The sequence below is a fragment of the Semicossyphus pulcher genome, unplaced genomic scaffold (assembly GCF_022749685.1).
Source record: "Semicossyphus pulcher isolate SPU_LCO1_2020_fin unplaced genomic scaffold, fSemPul1.0.p SCAF_20, whole genome shotgun sequence".
NCBI lineage: Eukaryota > Metazoa > Chordata > Actinopteri > Labriformes > Labridae > Semicossyphus > Semicossyphus pulcher.
Genome location: NW_027211694.1, coordinates 22406003 through 22433270, shown reverse-complemented (window position 1 = coordinate 22433270; position 27268 = coordinate 22406003). Strand labels below are relative to the sequence as shown.

The following is a 27268-nucleotide window of genomic DNA, read 5'->3' as shown; positions in this document are numbered from 1 at the left end:
TGTCATATTCAAAGTACAGACAAACAGATGCCCTCTTCTACATGTTACTTCCTCCTTTCCACCTGCTGGCTTACACTTCCCTTTTTCCCCCAAAGTAAAGTCTGTGTGAAAGTTCTTTATTCCTCTTTCAGGTGGTTCAAAACATGTTGCTCATGTTGCTCAACATGGAAAGTAAAAACAGGTAAATAAGTGGAGGTTTTTGTATCCTGTTGCTTTGCTGCTTCAACGGACCAAAACATTTCCAGTTTAGCAAACACGCTTTATTGCTTTTCATTCGGACAGTAGTGTTTAAGTTTGGTTTGTAACTTTTTAATTATTTCATTAAAATAAAAAAGCAACTGGAACATGAGGCCACAGAGGCAAACATGCTGAACCACATACAGAGACAAAGAGTGTGAGTAAACGTGAGCGATTGTCAGTAGAAAAGACAGAAGCTGTCAAGTGGATCATACGATCTCTGTGACCGGGCAGTGCTCGGGCTGATCCAGGAACAGCGTCTGGAACATGTCGTTGTAGAAGGAGGGGTGGTAGAGGCAGGCCCGGGCGCAGTCTGGGCTGAAGTTCAACTCCAGGATCTGAGGCTGCATCTTGCGCTCACCTGACCCAGGATCAGAACACAAGACAAATAAATGATGATTAGGGGGATTACACAGAACAGAAACATGTACATGAGCTTAAATGAGCCTCACAACTAGGAGTTCAACTGACTAGTTATTACAAAACGATGAATAATTACTCCAGTAGATTGCTTCTGTCTGCATTAGTGAAACGGGCTGCCCGACTTCCACTATGAAAAGTTCTTGTTGTTTCCACTGACAGGCTCAGATTGTTATTCTGAGTGTGTGACAACATTCCAGAAAGGTTCCCTACAGAGATAGACCTTCTTATGAAAGAGTAAGACGTCTTTTTTAACCAGAAACAACTGTTACATCGCTCTCCACCAAACTCCATTGACAAAAACAGTGATTGTACCTTGCAGAACTCAGGAGTTGCTGGTCTACACCTGTCTAAATCTGTAAGTTTGTTTGTGTAAATGTGTGACTTTGATGTTTGAAATATTTTTATTCATTGACAATAACATACACAATAACAGAAAATGTTTAACTTATTGAGGCAGTGGTAGAAAAATCAACTCCAGTGTTCTGACTGTAAAATTGCTGTTTTTGTTAATGGAGTTTGGTGCCTTGGAGAGAGCGATGTCACAGTTGTTTGTGGTTTAAATAAAGCCTCTTACTCTTTTTGATTAAGAGTAAGGTCATTTATTTAACCGAGCAACAGGCTAAAATAAACATGGCTGTTTTTAAACCAGAGAGAGAAAAACAGTCATTTTTACCCTGCAGAACACAGGAGTAGCTGGAACTGTGGACCTTTTGGCTGGAGCATCATGGGGGGTATTAGCCCTGACCTCTTTAGGCTCACATTTCTTTCCCCTTCGGACTCACCATTTTGCCCCGTACTCCACTTCAGCATGAGGTCTACAGCGTAGATCGCCCGGGATGATGGGTAGGGACAGATTCCATACGGAGCGGGTCGTGACGAGGCTGCCTGGAAGAGCTCCTTAAAAGCTTTGAACAACTCCACCTGTGAGGAGTGGGGAGAGGTAGAAAGTGAAGGGGATTACAACACAAGTCTGATTAACAACACAACTGAGGCTCATCAGGAGGTGTCAGAGTTTCAAAGACATAGAACTTTACATCTCAAAGTCTATGACACCTTGTTTACTGGGATCAGAGCTGTATTCTCAGAGCTGGGAAACAGGCTGTAATAGCTGCACGTCCACTAAAAGTTCTTGTTGTTTCCACTGACAGGCTCAGATTGTTATTCTAAGTGTGTGACAACATTACAGAAAGGATCCCTACAGAGAGAGACCTTTTTGTTACAGAGGAAGAGGATTTTTTTCAAACAGAATCAGCCGTGACATCGATCTCTTCAAAAGCACCAGACTCCATTGACAAAAACAGCGATTTTCCCTTTAAGAACATCAGACTTGCTTGCCTCAATTGGTTCGTTTGTTCGTGTTGTTGTCTGACTTTGATGATTTAAATAGTTAGTCTGGAGCCAACGCAACACAAACAAACTTACAGACTGAGGCAGTGGTGGACCAGCATCTCCTTAAATCTGCAAGCAAAGATTACTGCTTTTGTCAATGGAGTCTGGTGGCTGTGTCTGACTGGAGCAATTCCAAACCTTATTGAACGTTTTAGTCATTAAGACTTGAATTATGATAAAATAGGGCATGGGATTCAAATCAATGAATAATCATTAAATCAAGAATTTGCTGTGTTTGTCGTGGTCATTTCTAGAACAAACAGCAAAGATCAGAAATCAGAAGACTGACAGCAGGAAAAGCGACACATTAACCCAGCAACAAGAACGTGTTTCTAACTGAATGCACACAGGAACGTTTTTAAGCATGCATGTCTAGTCTTCACACCAACACCTGTACGTCACTTCTCTGACACAAATCCTTTTGGAACTCGTCCTCAAAAACAGTTTGCTTGACCGTGACCATATATGAAAATGACCATGACCAAATAGTACTCAAAGATGTTAGTTCAGCTGCTCTAGTTGCAGTTCAAGGTGGTTTAAGTTTAAGTTGATGGGATTCCATTACAGTGTTGGAAATGTTAAATAATGTACACTTACTTCCACTTCCTTCCAGGGATGCAGCGGGTACTGCTTCTCAAACATGGGGATGAACTCATCGTAGTGCACCTGGAGAATTAGATCCTCTTTTTATTACTCAACTTTACACGTAATTTAAAGTTATAGACCAAAAACAACCCCTCACAATCTCAGCCCAATATCAGAAAAGTTAAGACTTTTATGACAATATTTAAGATTTGGATTTAACCTGTTTTTTAGTTGTTATTTTTTTTCTTAGTATCATTTAAATTAGACCCTAAATTACACTGTAAGACGACTTCAGTGGATTTGGGTTGCAGGGGCTTTAAGTTACTGCAGAAACAACCTAAGATACATTTAACAGCAACATAGCTCACATTCCTCTGATGCCCCACCAAACGTCCTTGAAAAAAAAAGATTTTTAACCTGCAACTGCTTCATACACAGTTTTAACCGGTTTAAATCACAAGATCTGTTTGTTTTGTAAAAGAGGAGACTTCTGTGGATAATTCGGCTCCTGGTAGAAACCTAACAAAGACTCAAAGGGTAACTTTCAGACTAAAATTTAAAGATTACAGCTCCAGTGTTTACAGCTCTGTCTACAAAGCACAGTCACTAAATGTGAATTAAATAAATTATTAAACAGAATATTTGAAATAAACTTTCCCTAGAGGCAAAATAAGAGTTACAATACGATTTAATGCAGTATGGCGGCCAATTAAGCTTTAAATTATAAAAGTTAATCTTATGATTCGGCCAACGAATCAGGACTTTATCGAGCCGTCTATGTTTCTGTGACCACAGACTGCTTTCACAGTAAAGAGGAGCTTAGCAGGGAGGCACTGTAATACACACGTACCTGTTTCAGCTGCACTCCCTCTGCGTAGTTCATGACGGTGAAATGCTTCTGGTAGTCATCAAAATGGTCCAAAGAGAAAGGTCTGGAAAGAGGGGACAAAAATCAGGTCAGAAAGTTCTCTCTCAATGTAAAGATGAATTATACTAATAAATATAATGTTGTACTTTTGTTGTACTAGATTAGGGTTTCCATCATATCCAGGGTCCAGTTGTTCAAAAGTAATCTGATCAGATTGAATCTATAGGATCGGATCAAATCTTTAAAACAGTTTGTTAAAAAGAAAAACAGATTCTGAAATTGATTTGATCAGGTGATCCAGTTTTCTTTAATCCTGATCAAACCTCCAGGTTTTGTTCTGAGAAGGATCGGGATCATTTTGATCCAAACATCAGGACGATCCTGATCCCAGCAGAGGGCAGGATTCAGGCACTTGAATACTAGAAAAAGTAGACATTATGCTGGTTGCAATCTGTGCTCGCAGATGAAACAGTTACCACTCCGTGCTAATGAGGCTCAGGTGTAAAAGCACACGGGAGAGTCCACACGTGAGACGCCAGCTTTTGAGTTGAGACGGGCTTCGGGACGACGGCATCTACTGACCTCCTACTCATGAAATTGGATGAAGACCAGCATTATTACTTTTGTTCTTTACCACCGATCATAAAAACTTGAACTAACGTTAACGTAAACGACGGCGCACGCCGCTCTCGAGGACCAGCCCTGGAAGGCTTTTGCCGGGGGCTGGTGAGGGACCGCCCAGTTGAATCCCAGTTCCAGCTTCTCCCCCTTTTCCTCTTTTATTGCACATTCGAGGTTAGAGCTAGATCACACACTCAACCCTAGACTTGGACAGTCCGTAACACAAGCATCTTCAGTTCATCCCGGGGAGTAAATGAGAGGCTGCCCAGAGTCACATCAACAGCCTGCTGCGAGGCGAGGGAGAGCCGCTCACACCGACAGCTGAATCCGCTTCATGAAATTAGGCTGTAAAATGTAAAAGTTGATCTCCTATGTGAAAAGAAATCTAGGTCATAAAAGAGGCAAATAAATGAAGTTAGATCTGTAACTGACTATAAGTTACTTAGGCAGATTTTTTTTATGTAACAACATTTACATTTTGCAGCGGAGTCAGCCAGCTTTGTCTTTTTCTTCTCCTTTGTTCTCCTGAGTTAAATAAACATCTCCTTTGTATTCGAGGTGTCAAAAACCAGGTCGTTGCCTTGCATCTCTCAAGTAGACGTCCCACACCAAGCCTGCAGAGCGTCTCCGCTGTCATCTGAGGCGTTAAATGTGAAGGTGTTAACAGAGCGATCAGAGCAGCTGTCGGAGGCTTCCTGAGAGCACTGTGAGCTCTTTTCTTTTCTGCAGATCTGATGTTTTGGAAATGTTGGTCCAGTTGGTCAAAGATGTTTTTCTCTCTTGTTGGAAAATTAAACTGTCAAGACTGGAAAGAAAATCTCCAGGACTTTGCCCCTCTGCCCCGGGGCCCCTCACAGTTGTGTTTTTCCACATATGCTCGACTCTCTGTGCACCACAGCGTGATAAACAACAGTTATAAATCAGATCAGTGGGGGACTATAAAGGGTCTGAGCTTAGTTTTAACATCACCAAGACTAAAGAAATAAGTCTGGAGGGAAAAGGAAGGTTTTCAGCAGACAGGATAGACTAAATTTTTGGACCAACACAGTTTAAAAACTGTAGAGGGTATGCACAGACGTCACTTTCCCAGCGGACCACGCCCCCTCAGTGGCACTGAGTGGCAAAAGATCCAGCGACACGGCTGCCTTCAGTGGGGGAAACGGAGGAACTGGGAGTAAAACACCAGATTATCTGCTTAAATTAAAGGCTGTTGGACTCGACAGTGATCCCTGTGACTTACCAAAGAACCAGTTGTCCATGGACGTTGCCATGTGGCCAGAAATCGGCTTCCCTGACATATATATGAACCTTATTGTGACACCGGGGAAATAAAGTCTGAAGGTATATGAAAGCCCTGACGCTTGGTCGGACTTCAAGTCAGGATTTGTTGGCGAAATTAAAGTGACGAGGACACAAATGGATATCCTGGTTGTATGTGGAAAGCTTTGTACAAATATTTTTAATTGTCTTACACCTTTTATTTGTTAGCTAAGCTAGCTACTTTGTTCGTAGCTAACGCTGCCAGTCACTAGCGTTCACGTTATATTTGTGCAGGTAAAACACAGCCAGAGAATGACTGAGCCTCCGTTGAAGCCTACAGTAGGTAATAACTCGCCATATTATTTACAAGTCCCATCAGACGCTTCGCTTTCTGCACCAGCTCTGAAAGTTAAGTTTAATGTTGACTTCTACAGTATACAGTATATCACGGCGGCCACTAGCTTTAAGAGCAAAGAAGAGCTGGTTTCAGGTAAATCATCATGTGGCTAAAGCTAGCAACAATAGCATCATGATTTCAGGAGAAGAGGGAAACTAAAGCTTGCCGTCTGTCCCATAGACAACGTTTTTTCACTGTATCTGCAAATACACAACTTTTTCCTTTGAGTAGAAGCGCTGCTGTGCGTCCGAATGTCAGTGACAAGCAGATAACTCGCCGATGTGTGCCCATAATGCACCCTTCAAATATCAGGGTCTAAGGTGCAGTCACTTTCTGCGTCCTCTAGATAGCAACGCGCCACCTGTTTGCCTGACCACACCTCATTTTGAGACAACACACCCACGGGCGCAAGATCACTTGCTATTTACACAACGTGGGCGCTTTGTTCCAGGTGTACGATAGGGCCCTTAAAGTCACTCATGTATGTGTATGTACCTTCTGTACTTATTCATTTGTCTTTTACTTGTTTTAAAGAGCCACACTGAGCAACATCCTCTCAACCGTACAAATGTGACAGTAAAGTATGCATGAGTGTGTGTGTGTGTGCGTGTTGCACCTGTTAGCAAAGCGCAGCCAGAAGACGTTGTAGGCGTAGAGTCGCAGAGGCTTCACAGAGCGCAACATCAGCATGTAGCGAATGTCGAACTTCACCAGTCCCAACTCCTCCCTTTGGAACAGCACCGGGTCCTCAAGGTACTTACACACCACCTGAAGAACGCACACACATACACAGAAGCTCAAAGTATGAGGTAACACATAAAAAACATCTATGTGTCTGTAAAGAATTAAAAGAAACAGGAAATGGAACACTAACCCCCTGACCCCTTCTTGAACCTCCTTGAGGTTAGCTTAAAATTTCTCCTAAAGATTGTTTGAGGTTGAGATGTATTGTGGGTAATGTAGGCACCAAATTGTGACAGGAGAGACAAACAAATGTTACGGTAAGGAAACAATATCTCAGGTTCTTCCACATCGATTTTGATTTTTCTTTTGCTCAATTGCTTTTCCAACATTGTCCATCGTGTACTAAAATCATATGTAAGTGCAATTTAAAATCATGAATGTAAGGGGAATATTGGAACTTTTAAACGTGGACCTCATTTAAAAATTTTTTTTAATAACACAGCTTTTGAATCACTCCAGTAGACTGCTTCACCGGGCAGCCATGGGAAATTGTGACTGATCAAAGTTAGTCCCCTACAAGTTCTTGTTGTTTCTAAGTGTGTGACAACATTACAGAAAGGATCCCTACAGAGACAGACCTTTTTGTTACAGAGGAAGATGATTTTCTTGATCAGAAACAGCCGTTACGTCGCTCTCTTCAAAGCCACCAGACTCCATTGATAAAAACTGTAATTTAACCTTGCAGAATTACTGTTTTTGTGAGTGGAGTCTGGTGGCTTTAAGGAGAGCAATGTAACGGCTGTTTCTGGTTTAAAAAAGCACTTTTTGTCTGAAAGTAAGATAACAAAAAACAGCTCTAAATCAGTCTCTTCAAAGCCACCAGACTCCACTCACAAAAACAGTAATTTCACATTGCAGAAGGCAGGAGTTTTTCTGCTGCTGCCTTGATTGGTTAGTTTTTTCCTGGGTTAATTTGTTGGTATACAAATATTGTGGTGGATCCAAACTAACCGTTTAAAACACCAAAGTCACACAATAACACTATAAAACTGATAGAGTCAGCAGAGGAACAGAAACTCCCACGCCCTGTAAAGAAAAATTACCGGTTATGTCAATGGAGTCTGGTGGCTCTAAGGAGAGCGATGTAACGGCTCTTTCTGGTTTAAATAAAGCACTTTTTGTTTGAAAGTAAGATGCCTTTTTTAACCAGAAACAGCTCATACATTAGGCTCTTCAAAAGAACCAGACTCCATTGACAAAAAAGGCAATTTTACCATAAAGGACAGCAGACTTGCTCGTCTATTGTTGGTTAGTTTGTTTGTGTTATTGTCTGAATGTGATTTTTAAAGGGTTATCTTGAATCCAACACATCACAACAAGGCAAACAAAGTAATGGGTTGAGGCAGAAGTAGACCAGCGACTCCCATGTTATAAAATTAGTGGTTTTGTCAATGGAGTCTGGTGGCTATGAAGAGAGGGATGAAAGAGCTGTTCCTCTTTAACATCTCTGTAGGGATTCTTCCTGTTATGTTGTCACACACTTAGAAGAACAATCTGAGCTGTTCGTGGAAACAACAAGAACTTTGAGTGGACGACCTTTGAGTGGGTGCATCGAGTTTGGATTGATCATTTCTGGTTCGTCTCTCAGGACGTCAGGAAAATCTCGATGCTCATTGGCTTTGTAACACAGCGTCTTCATCTCTTCACACCTGTGCATTGAATGTGCCAGACAAAACATCCACCTTGTCTTTGGCCTGAACACACCTTCAGGACACTCGACAGTGTCTTACCTTTGGCGCGCTCTCTCTTAGTCTGATTATGTAGTCCAGGTTGTTGGTGATGTGTGTGTCCAGCCCTCGGGCCAAGTTCCAGGGCTTACAGATCCAGTGGTTATCCTCTCCCCTGAAACACATCGAGTCATCGAGTCTGAGGCTTTTATTCAGAGACAACCTGCCTTCACCTTTAACTGGTGCCTTTAAAACTCTGGTGTTCGTAATGAAACTTGAGCATGATTCTGCGTTTAAGTATTTAAATGTGCCCCACCTCTCTTGTCTCTGCTGATAGTGCTTTATGAACGGTGCCAGCTCCGTCTGGAGGTTAAAGGTCTCTGGCAGCCAATCAGGCGCCGGGCCTCCTTTCAGCCTGCGGGCCACAGCAGCCAGACAGTCCTTCACTGTGACGACACTCTCACAGGGAAACTGGTTCAGCATCACATGAGGCCGCTCCTCGCTCAGCTTCCTGTCAGAAAATAAAGAAAAGTTTATAATTGTTGATTGAATCAAAAGGTTCCGGTTCAGTCTCTTCTCTCGAGGATCAATAAGTTGTGGTTGTCTAGTCCTCCAAACGGGCCTTGAAATGCAGAAACTTCAGATTGAGACTCCAGAAGAGGTCTGAGAAGAAAATTCCCAGAATGCTCTGCAAACGGAGAAACTGAGGCTTTGAACATGGACCGTAGCGCGGAGAAAGAGCTCGTATTTTTGCAAATAATCAGACAAATATTTGACAACTCGAATATGTCATTGAATCAGTATGAAAGTACAGAGGCTGCACAGTGGTTGCCCCACAGCGAGAAGGTTCCTGGTTTGAATCCCGGTTCAGACTAATTTTACATAGAAGACAAAATGTGGGGCGAAGTCGCTCAGCCTCTGAGCCGGCATCTGAGGTAGTAACAGAGGCATACACAGCGGCGCCAGCAGGGCGGAACAGTGCCATGTGTGTGTATCTGAAGAAGAGTGTGTGTTCCGGGGTTGCGGAAGCAAAACGTACGTGAGGTGTAAACTCACAGCGCGTGCTTCAAATACACGCACACGCCGCTGTTCTGCCCTGCTGGCTACACAGACGCCGGTTCGCCTCTGTTACCACCTCTGATGCCGGCTCAGAGGCGGAACGACTTCGCCCCAACATTCAGCCTCTGTGCGTTTTACATGTAAGACGGAACTTAACAGAGGCGTAACAATCCTGCCTTGAACTGGCAGCGTAAAAGAGGTGCAGTATCTGACTTGAGATGTGAGTTGCTTACGCAAGTGTCTCTGGAATGTGTTGAGTAGGCAGAAGTAAAACAATGGTATATATCCTGCTTTTAAAGATGTATCAGCGTTTTTCAACCTGAAGGACGAGGGGTCCCCGCCTGGTCTAAACAATAGGATGAGAGAAACATGCACTCACTTCCATCATATATAAGTGCATGTTGAACTGTGTTTCGGGGAGACACTCATTTGGCTGAGGGTGATCTCCCAGGTATCAGAAGCCTGATCGATGCTGACACTTTGTAATAAACCTATTTTATGCAAACAAGTCGGTGTCAACGGAGGTTCTTTCATCACCTGCACATCATCGATGTCTGAGAAACAACAAGAAATTAACAACAGAGGCTAATGTGTCAGTGATTGACTGGTGACCTGTTCAGGTGTAACCCCACCTCTCACCCAGTGACAGCTGGGATAGGCTCCAGCCCCTCGACTCTGAGCAGGATAAGCGGTGTAATGGAAAGTGTTTTGCCTTATCTGGCGTTTTGAGCTTATTTAATTGCTGTGTTTGCTTCTCTGGTCGATGAGGAGCGTTACATATCTCCAGCCATCTGTCAGCTGTCAACGCCGTCCTGATGGTGGTCCCCCCTAAGGACAGAAGACTTGCACGTGACATGTGTCGACACGATAATTGTGCAACACAGAAAACTAACCTATCAAGGCAGCTGTACACCAACAACTCCTGTGTTATGCAAGCAACAATCACTGTTTTTGTCAGTGGAGTCTGGTGGCGTGGACGAGAGCGATGTAACATCTGTTTCTGGTGTAAGAGAGTATCTGAAGGGGGGACATGTGTAGTATCTGAAGGGGGGACGTGTGTAGTATCTGAAGGGGGGACATGTGTAGTATCTGAAGGGGGGACATGTGTAGTATCTGAAGGGGGGACATGTGTAGTATCTGAAGGGGGGACATGTGTAGTATCTGAAGGGGGGACGTGTGTAGTATCTGATCAGAGATGTGAGTTGCTTACACAAGTGGCTCTGGAATGTTTCATGTATGAGTATGCCCTGTCTAAAACGATGTATGTGATATCATGAACATGCACAGTGAGAAGAGGACCACTCCTTATAAGGTAATGTATCAGGCGCCTCTCGGCCTGAAAGAAAAGGGGGTCTCTGTCCTGATATGGTAAAAGAAACATGCACTCACTTCCATCATATATAAGTGCATGCTGAACTGTGACAACCAGAAACGGCTCTAATATCACCCACCAGACTCCACTGACAAACAGGGCAGCTTTACCATGCAGGACAGCAGACTGCTCGTCTACTGTTGGTTAGTCAGTTTGTGTTATTGTCCGACTGTTTTAAACAAGGTAACATATGTAGGCAGAAGGAGACAAGAGGCTTCATAAATCTGCACGCAGTAATCACTGTTTTTCTGAATGGAGTCTGGTGTGTTTGCAGAGAGCGATGTAACGTCTGTGTGTGGTTAAAACAATCATCTTCCTCTGTAACAAAAAGGTCTATCTCTGTAGGGATCCTTTCTGTCATGTTGTCACACACTTAGAAGAACAATCTGAGCCTGTCAGTGGAAACAACAAGAACTTTCAGTGACTTTCCAGGATCATGTTGCAGCCTTTACAGCCTGTTTCACTGCTGCAGGCAAAAAAAATATAATAATAAGTCTAAAACGTTTTAAACCTTTTAGTCATTCAGACCCCGAATATGTAAAAACAGGGCCAAGGTTTAAAAAGGCAAAGCAAATAGATTCTCAGAAGACAAGCATCTTTAAATCTTACAGTTTGGGTCGGTTGGGTTAATGTTTGTTAACAAACACAAGTGAGATCTCCTCAACAGGATATTTTAAACTATCTCTGTGCTTTCCACAGGAAGTGAGAGAAGGGGGGAGCTGTGACTAACGGGCGAAACTAAAGTCCAACGTCTGGGGAGGGTTTATACGTTCTGCTGAGAGCACAGTGAACTGAAGCCACACACACAACCTTCCTTGGTCGAGGTCTTTTACAAAATGAAGCAATATCTCTTTTTATACAGAAACATAAAATCCACACTTTTTATGTATTTAAAAGAAACGTTTGATTGAAACTGTTGAAAACATGCATCGAGGTTTAAAGTGTGACCGTTAAACATAAAGCTGCTCTCCTGGGATTTGCATCGCAGGCAGCAGAAAGGCTGTGCAGGAGTGTGACAGGAAGCTCTGCAGACACTGCAGCAGAAAAAGTTTGTCTGCATGTTTCCATGTTCAAACTTTAACGCCTGTGCAGCTTTTTACAGCTTCCATTAGTTTATTTCTCTAAAGTATTCAAATGTTCTTAAAGGTGTTATCCCTCCCAGAGAGTCTGCAACATTTCTGTCAAACTTTTAAATCCACAAAAATTAAAGGCAGAGTTTGCTTTGGATGTCTTTTGATAACTATGATTATATAATAAAATACATTAAAGTGCCGTTGTGTCCAAAACATCCAAGAGTGAGAGAGAGTGGAAAAGAGAAGAAATAAAAAAAAGGATCATCAGTAGAAGTATACAAACGTGCTGGACGTGCAGATGTGCTGCTGTGGGCTGCAGAGCGCCCCCTGCTGCTTGCATATATAAGTAAAAGACAACAGCTGCACTCACTGGTGGCATTAACTAGCATGGACATGAAATGAATGCAAAACACACAGACGAAGAATGATGTCTGTAATTAACACGAAAGAGAAGACCTGTCCTGCAGGGGGAGGAGCCAACAGTCAGCTTTTACGTACCTGACATTATCCAGGTCGTTACTAATTTGTCACATGTCCTGTAGTTGTAAAGTGTGTACGTGCAGCGGTGGAAATAAACGTGTCATCATTTTAGCTGTGCTCCATTTACAGGGACAAAATGCTCCTCTCTTACTGAGCAAAGAGAGCCGCTCCGGATGCGTCTGTGATGGAATAATATAAGTGCATGTTGAACTGTGATTCGGGGAGACACTAATTTGGCCGAGCGTGTTCTCCCAGGTATTCTAGAAGCCCGATCGATGCTGATACTTTGTTGTAGCGTGGCATCAGGATGGGCCTGATCCAGGACAGGATGTACATTTTGGGACACACTCCAATGAACGGAGTTGATTGTGGCTTTGTTTTATATATTTGCATTTAGAATAAAATGTGTATAATTATTAACCAAATGCTTTATTAAAGGATGTGACACAGCAAGAGAGAACTGGCACCCCAAACTCCTGTAAAGACACGCAGGAGTGAGTGAAGGTCTCTGCTGCCCAGCTCTCCCCCCTCTCCCTCACACAGAGAGGAGAAGGGAGGAGAAGGGAGGAGAAGGGAGGAGAAGGGAGGGCTGAAACAGAGCTAACCCAGGACAGAGAAGATGTTGATTCATCTATGTGGCTCTTTTATTTGGTTTAATAGTCTGTAAACACACACACACATATATGTATGCACACACATATCCACACATATACATTCACATATAAATGTGTGTTCACTATGATATGTTTATTGCTGAATTAACTATTACATTCATGAACTGTTTATTTAATCTCATTCTGTGTGTCATAACCCAGCGATGTTTGGAGTCTACACGCAGCTGAGAGGCCTGAGGTATCGAATATGGGGGGTTTATATGAAGAGATTAACTACTAACCAGAAAACGTGTTATTAACAACGTTTGACTTTTGAGAATGGATCACTTTTTATGTTCTCTGTATTATCTTAAATCTGCTCCGCTTGTGCTCCTCTTGTGCTCCTCTTGTGCTCCTCTTGTGCTCCTCTTGTGCTCCTCTTGTGCGCTTGGTGTCGGCGGCGAACATGATGCTGTAAGTTTTACTGACATAATGTTGGCCTCTAACTCTCTTAGTTTAGTTGCAGTTGAGTCTTTAAAGATCCTACTCTTGATTTATGACCGTTTTCCCGAAGTTACACTGACTTCATGTCAGCCTCTAAATGATAGCAGGTTTTATGTACTGTAGCCTCTCTCTCTCTTGGTCTCCTGCTGATTTATTATACGTGTGCGTATAAGTTTGAACATTGTAAACTCACTGTGGAGCTTATTGCTCACAACTTTTGTATTTTAGCCTATAGTCAGGGACGAGGCCTTAGGGTGGGAGAAGGACGCGTAGGGGTTTCACGGTAGTGACCGGACAAAGGGACAGAGAAACTAGCCGTGTTTTTCCCTGAGGGCCAAGGGCCCGCTAGCATAGTCCCCCTGGAGAGATCCGTGAGCGCTACGGCGACAGATTAATGAACTGTCGTCGTTGACGGGACAGCCTCGGTTTCTTGTGACGCTTCTGTGGGCGTCCCGCTTTTAGAAGGAAACAACAAACCCTCTCAATCATATTCTATAAGAGGGCTTGTGTCTGTATCTGGAGAAGATCTGCCCTTCATCTGTGTGTCTGGGCAGTGGTCTGCAGCTCAGCTAACTGTCTGCAGGTCAGGACTCAATGAAAACATGGCTGTCTCTCTGCTCCGCTCTGTGCCTGTCTCTCTGCTCTGTGCCTGTCTCTCTGCTCTGTGCCCGTCTCTCTGCTCTGTGCCCGTCTCTCTGCTCTGCATCTTAACTTCTGCATCTTTATGAGACGTGAAAGTGACGTCACAAAACGTCTTCGTGTGTCGTTCTGTGAATAAGAACAGTCCGCTGTGTAGCTGCTGTAAAGAGCTCCAGGTGTGACGGAGGGCGGAGCAGACCAACACACCAGTCGACTTGGGCCTCTGAAAACTAAACCCTGTCCCTTCCTGCGGGGCTGTGTTAGTTTGTTGTTTAAACGCTGTGAAACAATCAACAATGTCGCGTTTCTCTGTTTCACTGCTTTGTTTACATTATCGCCGCTCGCTCTCTTCACTTCCTGTCTGTCGCTCGACCACGGCTGCTCTCTCTCTTTTTCTCACAGTAGCTTTGGGTTGAAAATCTGGTACTGAAACTTTCTGACACTTGACTTTTGTGTTGCAAATAACCCGATCACAGCCCGGCTGAACACAAGTGCTAAGTTTGAATACACAGCATGAGTGTGCGCCTGTGGGAGGCCGTCTCTCCCTCCCTGTTCTCATCCCAGAGATTAAAGCACATTCCTCTGTGCCTGCTTGCTCTCTTTAATGTCCAGACTTTTACCCAGAAGTCTGCTGAACCCCAGAGCTGAACAAAAGAGCTAAAGAGATAATGAAACAACACAAACCAGCAGAGTACACGACACATGGAGACAGAAACCTGCATGGACCGCGTTCAGGCATCGATCTTTAAAAAGCACGCCACAGAAGGTGATCATGTGACTTCCAGGTGTCTGTGTGAAAGAGCGCTCTCCTGGTGTCTCTGTTTGCAGAAATTAACACGTAAACAAACCAAACCAGAGGCGGAGCCAGGTGTTACAAATATTAGGGGCTTAGCCCAAAACAAGGGGGTCCAGGAACATGTTGCTCGTATGCACTATTTTCCGAGCCGTTGATAAATAAAATGTATTATGTATTTAATCCGGGAAAAGATGATAATCTTGCTGACTGTACAGTTTTGAGTCGACATCCTCTTTTGTATCCATTTGTTTACCGACTGTTTTACTTATTTATTTTATTTCACCTTTATTTTACCGGGACATTATCCCATTGAGACACAAGATCTCTGTCACAAGGGAGTCCTGGCCAAGACGGCAGCATAAAAAGTTTCACAAAAAACAGACAACAGATTTAAGACAGCAACATAAAAGTTTCTGCCAGCAGATGTCGAGCATGACGTATTTGCACTGCCTGCCACATAAAAAAGGCAGAAACTGACGTTACTATTTTTTGTGTTACATAACATTGGTTGGGAATGACATTAGCATAAACAACAGTGACAATCTGAGACTAGCTTTCGGCTAAGCTCCTAATGTTTGCCTCTGAGGAGCAGAGAGACAGGTGGAGAGTGCAGGTGTCAGTAAGCAGAAGGCTTAAATGTAACATCGCATCCGGGGCTACATTCATAACGTTTGAGGCTGTGAGGCGCCCCTGAGAACGTGGCGCCCTAGGCGTCGTCTATATCGCCTATGCCTTGAGCCGGCCCTGATAAGACCTAAAAGATTCGGGGCTTTTGACGAAACATTCAGGGCTTCACCCTCCACGCCCCCGCTCGACCGATGATCCAAACTTTATTCCAACAAAAGCAAAACATTGTCCTTCACACATCGACTAAGAGAGACTGTGAGGAGGTTTTGGTTTGTAAGCACCTGTTCCTTAACATTATATTATAGTTTAATTTATCCTTATTTATCACACTGTTATATTGTTTGGGTAAACACCTTTCTGACTTCTGTCCAAAGAATATAAGAGCTGCAGAAACAGTGTTAGATCAGCCTCTGTGGTGGTAAGAACATGCTTAATCCATCTTCAAAAATGATGTAAATTCATTTCATCTGTTCAACATGTAATCACCTGTATAATCTATCATATTAAAACAATGATAATTCACATACTCGGGGGTGAAAGTTGTATTATAGAAAGTGTCAAAGTTATGCGCTTTGAGGAAACAGCTGTGGAGGCCTACAGCTCACAGGAAAAGAAGAGCTAGTGCTCTTAGCGCTGGCTCTGTGTTAGCACCACAGTAAAAGAAGGCATATGAGAAAAGATGGTGGTGAGAGGGAATAAATGCTTTCTGCTCTTGAGACTGTATAAAAAGATGGCCGACGTGACAGCTCCCAAAAAGTGAACCCAAACCCAAGCCAGTCAGCAGGGGGCGCTGGAGAGGGTTTGGCTTCACTTTTAGGGAGCTGACGTGTTGCAAATGGAACGCACCATTAACATTTCCTGTTACAAAGGATAACCTACAGATCTATTAGAGCGTGTGTGTGTGTGTGTGTGTGTGTGTGTGTGCATGTGTGTGTGCTTCTGACCTGTAGTCTTTAATGTGACTGTAGCTCCAGATGATGTCCGCCTCCTCCTTGTCCTCCGTCAGCTGGAAGCGAGGATGTGTCAGGTTGTTTGTGACCTGAGACATTTCAGAGTAAACCCTGAGAGAAAGAAAAACACAAGCTGTGTAAAACAGTGAAGCGTTTATCCAACGCTACGATTGGCTGGTTTAGTTTAACTGCTGACGAATACTTTAGCCAGTGACGTTGTGGGGGCGGAGCTGGACTCTCTGACGGCGGTGTCAGAGAGGACGATGCTGTTTTTACGTGTTACCTTGGACAATGGGCCTCATGCAAGAAGCGATATACGAACACTTTTTTTCTTATTTTGCTCGTACCCATTGGTTTCCAGGATTCACCAACGTTATATCTTTAACTGCTGCAGTTCTTCTTCTTTTTACTACCTTTTTTGGGTGGCATTTCTTCTTCTCCTTGTGCCCGATTTGCACACGGCACAACATGCACCTGCCCTTAAATGGTGTGTAAGGGGCGTTACCTATGCTAATTAGAAAAAACCAACCATGCCCCTCCAGCTTGAGATGAAGTGCGATTCATCATTCAGCTCTTCTGGGTAAGAGCAGATTGGGATGGTTAAGAACGTTTGGTGCATCCGGCGTTGACTTCTCTTATTTTTTCTCTTGACAGAAAATTAAGAGAAATTTTAAGAGATTGTTGCTGCATGAGGCCCAATGTCTCCCACCCACTCCATGATGTGCTGGTTCAAGTCGAGGTGAAATGAAAAATCACATCCCCGGTTATATTGTGCATCTATTTGACAAATCCATTTCTTCGTATTCTTATATCAAAATCATTTCTTCTTCCGGTAAAACTAAATTTCACGCGTGCTTACGTAAGTTAGCACCAAACAATTTCAACCAATCACTCTGAAACATTTAGCCGCAGAGCACCAAGAACGCTCGGTCAGTTAGCTAGCTACTGCGCTGTGGAGAACGTCTGTCTACGCCCACTTCTCAACGATCACATCAAATCCCTCTACTGATATGTCCCGCCTGCACGTCCTGGTTCACTCGGAAATACGTCACGATACGGAAAACTAGATACTCTCGAAATGCCGTTTCAGCTCGACTTTAAGCGACAGGAGCACATTCAGTGAAAGACTCATTCCCCCAAGATGCACCACAGAACGCGACAGGAAGTCACTCCTGCCTGTGGCAATCAGACTCTTAAAACTTACTTTCAACTGTACCCTGAATATAAACTGGATAATTGTGCAATAATTCAACACTTTAATACAACTCTTAATTTGTATTTAATTCTAGCATTCACATTCACATCACCATAGATCCATTTCTCAGCCTTTAATCTTTCATCGTTATTTCTGATTTTATTGTTTATAAAACGAACATATGACATATTTATTTCTCTCTGTGTCAGAGCAACTGTTGACGCCTCCGGAGATAAACTAAGTATTTCTGATTCTGATAAATCAATCAATCATTCTGTTCCGCGCCAATCTATCAGTTATCTCTTAACACTTTCCCTAAAGAGCAGATCAGGACTCTTCTCTTTAAACCTGTTGGAGCTTTTGATCAGAGTCATCAACAACTTTTGATGATTTAAAAGTCCTCCGATGGAAAGAGTGCAGGTTGAAGGCACTGCTGCATCCGCTTCACTTTTATAACCAAGAGGCCACGTTCGCGTTGTTTCAAGTGTAACGAGCCTGCAGACCCGATGTCGAAGCGAACACATCATTCCCCTTTCATGGCACAGATCTTTAGTTTTTATAACTGGGTGTTTATCCAGACGGAGCTCAGAGTTCGATGAGCTGTGTTTTGAAAACTCTGTGTTTCTTCCTGGTATGCACTCTCAACTCATCACTGCTTCACTGAAGGTTTGCATGCTTCATTAATGACTCAGTGGCTGTATAACTACCAGCTCGACAGCATAGCTTAGTCGTTGTGATATTAACCTGAACTTCTGGGAGAAATATGGGAATTAAACTACTACAAAGACGTGATGCATTTTCTTCGTCTGTAACCGGCAAGAAAAAGTTACAGCTTTCTCTTCAAGTCTGGAGCTCAAGGTCTGTTTTTCTGGCCCCCTCATGTATGTAAATAGGGAGGACAAAAACTTAGAGACACATCAATATAATTTATTTATATTTCAATCAATTTATATTTATTTCATGTTTCCTCCCCATCACTTTTAAACAGTGAAACACTGACAGCTAGACGACGACGTCAGACATACAAGTACTTGATAGTTGGACATCATTTTATCAAACAAGAGACGCTGTGCACTTTTACGCACGAGGCGCAGCAGCGTTTATTAATCATTAACAGACGGACAGGTTCTTATGTTTATTAAAGTTCTGCCAGCTGACCGTCACAGACAGGTCGGCTGTAGATGTTTATTTATTGTTGCTGCTGGATCACACGGCTGTGCGTGTGTGTGCGTACCGCTGGACACTGTACTGATATCTGTGGGCACAATTGTCAGTGCCACAGGTAGTTATGTCTAAATGTACCTCTCAGTTCCGTGTGTGTGTGTGTGTGTGTGTGTGTGTGTGTGTGTGTGTGTGTGTGTGTGTGTGTGTGTGTGTGTGTGTGTGTGTTGGAGAGACTGCGCATGATGGAGAGCTTTGTGTCGGTCTCTGGGTTTTGTCCGTCCTTGCGCTTTTCTTCGTCTTCTGGCGTCACCACAGATTACGCCTCTCTTTATTAATGCTAAACAATACAATAACGTTCATTCCCTGCGGGACGGGAGAAGACACAAAATCAATGGAGCTCTATTGTGTGGGCGGGAATGGTTTGCGGAAGCGGGCGGGAGTGGAAAACACACACTGAGGGAGCGGGCGGGAATGGTCAGAAGTCCAACGGGAGCTGGCGGGAGCGGGATTAAGAAACCAGACCCGCGCAGGGCTCTAATCCGAGTCATCATGCCTCAAGTCAAGTCGAGTCTCAAGTCATCAAAACAGTGACTCGAGTCAACTCGAGTCCACATCTCTGCTGTTAAGTCTCTCTCTCTGAATGAGGTAACAGAATGCTGACTGAGCGTATGGCCCACTGATGAAAGCCTTTACATTTGCAGTATATAGTATTATTATGGGCTGGGTGTCTGTGGCGACAGTCGCCAAAAAAATCACAAGCGGCGCCCAGTTAGTGACGCGTTCTCCATCAGCCAGCAGTGGTTGGTCTGCCAGAGAGGGTAGGCGGAGCTAAGCGGCTGCGAGTAAACAGTAATCTACTATGGCTGAACAAACAAAGAAAAGATGGATGACTACAGATACAACTTCAACAAGAAGTGAAAATCCAAAGAAGAAGAAACAAACTCGACGCTCAGATGAAGCAAACAGTCTGACCAGGAAAATCAAGAGTTAAAATCCGTAGACGTTTGCTCCTATGATTACCGATCATCGCCAGCGGGTGGCGCTCAAGAGCATGAAACGTAATATTCGAGATTGTTTCTTTAAGTGGTGGACTGACCGGCAGACTCACAGTGAAATATATTCAGACACTTTTAGACATTTTTCTTTCATCTTTATATCATTTGAAGAATTGATCTTCAATATCTGATGAAATGAAGATCCTGTTATAAATGACCCCCTCGTGACCTCCCACAGAATAATTATCATCATTATTGAAGCTGCTGTGAGGAACTTTCTGTGTGTTGATTTTGGCGCCCCCTGTGGACAAAGCCGTGCCTCTGATCTCTTTGCTGACTTTGTCCTGTTCTTGCTTCAGTGGTGTTTTTGAACAATAAATCTCATCCTGCTTTTTCCAACAGTCGTGTGTGTCGCTCACTTTAAACTTTTGCCCTGGAAAATGTAAACAAAGGCAGCGTGCAGTGTGATGGTGATTTTCCCCTGTGGTACTATTTTATACTGTGAGCTTAAGCTTGTGTGCCTTAATAAACAACAAGAACATATGAGACATTTCTGCTTAGCTTAGTAAAGAGGAGGTGGTTAGATGTACGGACAGGTACCTAACCATCATTTGAGACAATGTAACTGTAAGAGCAAGTAACTTTCAGTATGCTATGTTCTTCTGTTGGAAGAATTCTTGGAGCCTGTGTGACCATCTTCACCATCTGAAAACTAAACCACGTTATCAGAGTGAAAAATGTGACCTGCGTGTGTAATCTGTGTGAGGAAAAATATATACGGAGCCATATCAAGATTAAAGCAAGAAGAGTTAAGGAAAATGTGACCTGTGGAGAGTTAGAAGACTGAAGTGTCACCTGCTGGGGCTGTAGGAGAGGGTTGTTTTCCAACTGTACAATACTTGGTTGGTACTGTATACCATGCGTGACCGTACGTTCAGGGAAAGAGAGGAACTGTTTGGTTTCCATCTATGGAGCACGTTGCTTAGCCTTGAGGGTGTCAGTAAGTGTTTTTAAAAAAAGACCAACTCATACCTGGACGGAAATAACTGTCACGAATCAGTGAATAAATGGGAATAAGTTAGCCGCAGGGCTGGGTACGGCAGTTTTGTTTGTCATTAAATCCAACATGAGGAAAATATGTCAAACTAAAAAAGAGGGTATATCCGAGCTCCTGTGAGCCCGCCTCAGGCATTCCAGGGAAATATGAGCACATGCTCTGTGAAGGTGAATTCATGGAGTCTGGTTGTATTGTGGTTCTGTTATGGACTCAATAAACCCTAATGCATCAGACCTTACTGCTTTCTCTTATTATTGAGTGACTTTGAAGTGATTCTAACTACGTTTTTGGAGGCTGAACTTTAATTGTCAGTGGTCCGAGAGGCCTCAGGCCTCACCTGGCCCTCGGCCCAGAGTCTTTTTAGACACGACACTTCCTCCCTCAGACTGCATTGCACTCTGTATGATGACTGAACCTTCGCTTCCTCTGACACCTACCCCCTGCCAGCATCTAATTCAGGCATTAAAAATAACTATATAGAAATACTCAATCACAGGAGCTTCAACTTAACATATGGATAAAAACATCTATTGCTATCATCTTAATGACAGTCCAACCCAATCTGGACATTTAATAAAGGATATCAGTAGCTATTGATTGATTTATATGACTTTAGCTCGACAAAAATATTACATCTTTAGAGCTCTAATGTCCAGCTGCGGGTTTGAGAGACTTACTTGAGGATTTTGTCTTCAGGCACATCGTGGGCTTTGATTTCTACAGGAAGCTGCTCCCTGTTCTCCTGTAATATGGTCTGTAGGAACACACACACACACACACACACACACACACACACACACACACACACACACACACACACACACACACACACACACACACACACACACACACACACACACACACACACACACACACACACACACAGCAAAAAGAGTGAACACCTGACAGTATTTTTAAAGGGTGAGACAATGTGGTGAATCATAAATAAAATGATCATCCTCTTTTTAACCAAAATATCAAATAATAAGAGCACGAGTGAACGTTTACACTCAAAGAGGTGGTAAACTCAAAGATCCTCACATTTAAAGAGTATTTTGGTTTTATTAAACCTTTTTTAATCACATATTTTGGTACATTCATAAAAAAAAGTTTTGAATGGCGTCAGTAGTTGTTCAGAGAGCAGTTTGAAACTTTGCTGTAATGGCTTCAACACAATTCTTGGGGAATCAAAGTACTTCCACTTTGTGTTCTCACGAGCTGTGTCCCAATCCACGGCCTGCAGCCTTCGAAGGAGCCGGCCCACGGGGGATGCTCCATTCATAGCCTGCGCAGGCCTTTAAAGCCGAACTGAAATGAGACGGTCTGGTCTACCCTTGCGTCACCAAACACCGCTCCGCTAGCAGGCTAACTAGCTAGCATAACTAACTAACCTATCATTTTAAAGATCATTTGTTTCAGGGGCCCTTTTGTTTTCTGAAACCAAAAACGTATACATCTTAAAGTGTATTCCTCGGCCGTTTAGAAGTCCGCCACTTCATTTGAATTTGCGCGCAGTGCATCTTGGGATACGTCGGGCCGCAAAGGATGCACCCGATGGATCCTTCGCGGCCCGGGAAACGGAGGTCGCATTTGTCGGCCGCATCTGAAGGAGCCGTTGAATTGGGACAGCCTTCGACGCGCCGCTGTGACGCAATCGCCCTTCAAATATATAACCAAATTATATTTAAAAATCGGATGTTCAATGTGAAAAGAATCAGCACTACAGCGGCTGTCGCGTGTTCTAGCGTGTCCTCGTATGTCCTCGCACCCACTCTCTTGGTTACGGAGGATCTTTGAATGCATCACAAAGTCACTTTATATACTATATATGATATACTTACCATACTATGAAATGTTAATTATTAACTTTAGCGTCGTTGAAAAGAGCAAATTCAACAACCGTGTGGCGTGTGGTAATGATGGCGGAGAGTTCGGCCCAGCCCGGCCGGAGAGAGAGAGAGATTCTCACCGGCAGCATCACAGGTATATGTTGATTTTTGTTTCAAAGATATGATCGTTCTACCGTGACCTAATTATTTTGTTTACTTTGCAAGCCAATGTTGATCTTTTAGACATGTTTATGTATATAATACTTTGAACCTTTGTGTCTTTTTATTAGGAATAATGGAAAGTCATTGTTGGCCAATTTTGACAGCACTACAGAGATGGACCTTGTAGTTAAAGAGGAAAATGATTGTTCTCAACCAGAAACAGACGTGACATCGCTCTCTGCAAACACACCAGACTCCATTGATAAAAACAGCAATTTTACAAACTAGTTTCTCGTCTACTCCTGCGGTCGGTTTCTGACAGGAGGCTCAACGAATCCTCGGTGAAACCCTGGTTTGTGGTTTGATTTACCCCGAGCTGAAAGTCGCTTTTTGGTTTCAGAACAGCTGATCTGAGTTAGTTCAATCAACCCTGAGAAGGTTCAGCCGGAGCTAGCTGACTATAGCATTAATGGAGCCCAGATACCACGATTCACCATGGCAACGGTACACAAAAAGGGAGCAATCCAGCGGGACAAAAACGTACATGGAAGCAGTTAAAAATAAAACACCCTAGAACAAAGGTGCGGCTCAGGCAGAACAGGCTCATGGCTGAACCTCACTTCAATCAGATCATATAGTTCCAATAACTAACGGCTGCTTTTGTATTTGTAGGAAATGAAGACCAAATAAATGACTCATTTGTCTTATTTGAGAGCTCTCGGCAGTGGTGGAAAATCTACAGATGCCTTTGACACAGATTTGTCTTTTGATTACTTTATTATAATTATAAAAGACTTTTAAGGGGTCAGCGCAGCACAGAGACGCAACGTTTGTTTTTTAATTCGGTAACCGCTCAAACACGCGCGAGAGACGGGCTGAATGAACGAGGAAGTCGAGTGAGGGTTTTATAGCGTAGAGGGCGGAGACCGAGCGAAACTCAGAGAACCTGCTCCCGACCACGTTCGGTTCACAGACACAGTTACCATAGTAACCAGCTCAGAGTTGTTACCGCTCATTTTTTCCCTCATTTGGGGGCTAACAAACCCGGGGTTTACATGAAACCCCTGCTTTGATCAGTCAGATTGTTTGTGTTCTTGGTTGTTAAAAAAAATGAACGGACTTTTCATCTGGAGGCTTTTAAGAGAGAAATTCTAATTGCAATAAAAACGTCATCATTTATGATCATCTGTTATTTATGGAAGTCTGCTGAACTGAACTTTTTCACCCCCAGCTTCATGTTGAATTTAATCCAATATTCCTTTTTGTTTGCTGCTACATTTTATCCATTAACATACCAAATAAAACCCTGTCAATGCCAGTCAAACAGGAGATATAGTTTGTGTAACGTCTGAGAAACCACAGTGACAGTCCTCACCTCGTAGTACGAGTCGGGGGGCTCCGTGGTGGCACTGCTGACCCCTCCTAGATCTGCAGGAATCCACGGAAACAGACGGCATCGCCTCACCAGGGCGTTTGTCTCTCCGTACGTGTAATCTCGTGTGACCTCATCTGTGGAAATATTAAGATATACAACTTTAGAGCTGGTTTAGCTCGGTCCGTAGAGCAGGCGCCCCAAATACAGAGGCTACAGTCCTCAACACACTGACAGCTCCCGGCCTGTGATCATTTGGTGCATGTCATCCCCCCCGCTTGCTGGACGTCTCTCAAATCTTCGGCTGGATCCTCCAGAGGATTTAAATCTTTAAAAACAGGCTCACTGATTTCCTGATAAAGCAGGTCACTGTAGTTTCTATCAAATGTTACTCAAGCAGGAGGAAATAATGCATTTGTTAGGGACTATTTTCAGCAGCGGATGAATCCACATTTGGTGTGCAAGTGAGTTTATCCACGCTTAAAACTAAAGAGGACCTTGGCTGTGTGCTTTTCTATTCGTTTTCCACTCTTATACACATTTTTGTGTTGTTTTCTTCCTCCTAAATCTGGTTTCACGTCTGTATTTAAATTTGTTGCCTTTTTCTTTTGTAAAGAGCTTCGTGAGATGTTCTACTGTAAAAGGTGTCAAATATGGGATCATTTAAGATTGTTTAAATAAAACAGCAAATAAACTGCGTCGTTTCTTCGTTCATTACATCCCCTGAAGGAGCGCCCGTTCGTTAGCCCATTCGCATTTCTGATGCATTCACGGAAGTCGGGAAATCTAAACGCTTTATTCTTCTTCTTGTTTTTACTTATTGTATTTTTCCAGCGTATCATTATCTGTGTGTGTGTGTGTGTGTGTGTGTGTGTCTGCTCTCACCTCCCTCCTGCAGGTCCTGCAGAGGCCACAGCACAGAATAAGCCATCTGTCCCTGGATGTAGAAGAAGGGAGCCAGGCCACAGGTGGGCTGGTCCGAGTGCTGCACCTGAGAGCCGAACTCATCCATGACGTACCACACCGGGACCTTCTCCTCTGCAGACTGCACGAGAAAAATAATGTGATATCACCACACAGAGAGATAAAATTTCACTGACTTCGTCGAATCTATTTTTTTATGTACAAGACGGAGGTGTGGATCTAAGCAGCGATAAGAGGGCTGATGTTGGTGTGTAATTTACCCCCTGGGAGAGGTGATAAGTCTGGTTGTACTTCCACATGCGCTCCATCACCAGCTCCACCGTGTCCGGGTCCGGAGCCTCGCCGTGGAAGTCCACCCCCATGAGGGAGGCCATCCTGGGCAGCAGGCCTGGGATCTGCTCCAGCTGCTGACGGGCGTTCTCCACACGGCACGTCCAGGCGTGATCCACCAGGTAAACACTGCAGCACGGCAGAAGGACGGTTATTTCTGCGACAAAACTCAATTTAAAATGTACATTTTTTTAAATTTAATCAGTACAGGTACATCCATTTTGACTAATGTTTAAGGCTCAATTACGGAGCTCCGTTTTTTTTGTATCAAATAAATAAATGTTAATAAGTAATCACGATTCATGTGGAAAATGTATAAATGAATAAATGCGTTTAATAGGACTTATGTTTTATTTCTAAGCAACCTTCTAAAACCTAAAAAGCTGATGAGGTTGTGTTTCTGTGCTTTTTCAATTTTAGTTTGTTGTTACTGATTAAAATTATTGTAATAATAGTTGCTTAGCTAACAGGTGCTAACTGGTTAGCAATTGTTAAGATTGCTAACTTACATAAGCATAATTTTTCAATTAGCATAATTAAATTCAATGTTTTAAAATTATAAAACGTAATATTATTTGTATTTTTTAAAATTGTATTAATTTTTCAACTCCTTCAAACAAGTTTGCTCGATTTGATTATTTTAAATTTTACTGAAACCCAAATATGTTTTAATTAATAAAAAGTATATTCCGTTACTATGAAAATAACAGTGACTGTATAAATATACTGTAGATATATATTTTTACACAGTCTATGAAAATAAACAATGGAAAAACATTTTCCATCAAAGTGGTTCTTAAATTTTTGCTCAGATTTTTTTCTCACTATAAATATTTCGCTCAAATAATGAATTCAGTTACTTATTTAACAATGCGTTTGTGTATTTTTAATAGTCGACTGAACACCTCCAGTACCCATTAAATACTGTTAAATACTGTACAGCTGACAAAGGTATTTTAGTGGTCTCTGGCGCCCTCACCTGGTCGACTCTGACGCCTGCAGCCCACTCTCCCGGGTCACAACCACTTTACACCGGATCTCTGCTCCTGGATTGTTTTTCTTCTCTCCGTTAACCTTGTCTTCCTCCTCTTCTTGTTGGTACTGCATGATTCCGAACACTTCCCCAGCATCATAAATCTATGAGATAAAAAAAAGGGAAAAGAAAATACCCTTATTTTCTATACCAGGCTCGATAAGAGAATTTGTCAATTATAAGTTTGCTTGCTTCTCATCTTTAGTACACGCCACTTTATTGCGCTGTTTCAAGTAAATATCTATATTGTAAGTTCACTCTTAGATTCGGCATATATAAAATACCCCAAGCAGCACATGATTCAATTTTCAAAGCCCCTTTTCTTCCATAGCGCCACAGTTCAAGCACCAAACATACATAAACCTAGGTGGGCGTTTGAACTAACAATTACATGCCCACAGGTTCTGAAATTATATGCCGAATTGACCCTGAATAGATCTAAATTTGGTACATGTTTTTACCCTTGCTATATCCGATGTGTATATTTGAAAAAATAAATTAAAAAATTAAAGCTTTGGATTTTTTAAGCGAGTTTGGTAAAATTGACTCCCTTATGAAAGAACGGGAAAAGCGGAGTTAACAGGAAGTATTCGTAGATGTTAAAAAGCTGTAAGGCTGTGTTTATCTCAACCAAAGAAGATATTTAATACATTTATAATTATTTCACTTTAATATGCGTCATATGGTGCTGTGAATGGCTGGATGTTGGTAACAGGGGACAGACCTCGTCGGTGATTTTGTGCTGCAGGCTCCTCCAGTAGATTTGAGGTATTCCTGAGGACTGCAGAGCTCCTGCGTGTAGAGCCACGAAGGCTGTGAACTCCTCATCCTCGTCTCCATGCACTATTATGGGGTCTGTTGACATTTCCTATAACAAGCTGATACACACGTGGAGGTGGATTCAATCAAACCCGGAAATAGAA

General features: G+C 42.9%; 1 protein-coding gene across 1 annotated transcript; it reads right to left on the bottom strand.

The window, feature by feature from the left end:
• Nucleotides 1-35: 35 nt before the first annotated feature.
• Nucleotides 36-27245, bottom strand: ttll12 (tubulin tyrosine ligase-like family, member 12). Its single transcript, XM_069671387.1, has 14 exons — nt 27070-27245; nt 26292-26449; nt 25243-25441; nt 24944-25103; nt 24062-24195; nt 21373-21449; nt 16279-16395; nt 8508-8702; nt 8255-8366; nt 6397-6548; nt 3485-3566; nt 2647-2715; nt 1443-1581; nt 36-598 (listed from the first exon to the last, which is right to left on the bottom strand). The coding sequence occupies exons 1-14, from the start codon at nt 27208-27210 to the stop codon at nt 447-449; spliced, it is 1887 nt and encodes a 628-aa protein (XP_069527488.1). The 5' UTR covers nt 27211-27245; the 3' UTR covers nt 36-446.
• Between the last annotated feature and the right edge of the window lie 23 nt (nt 27246-27268).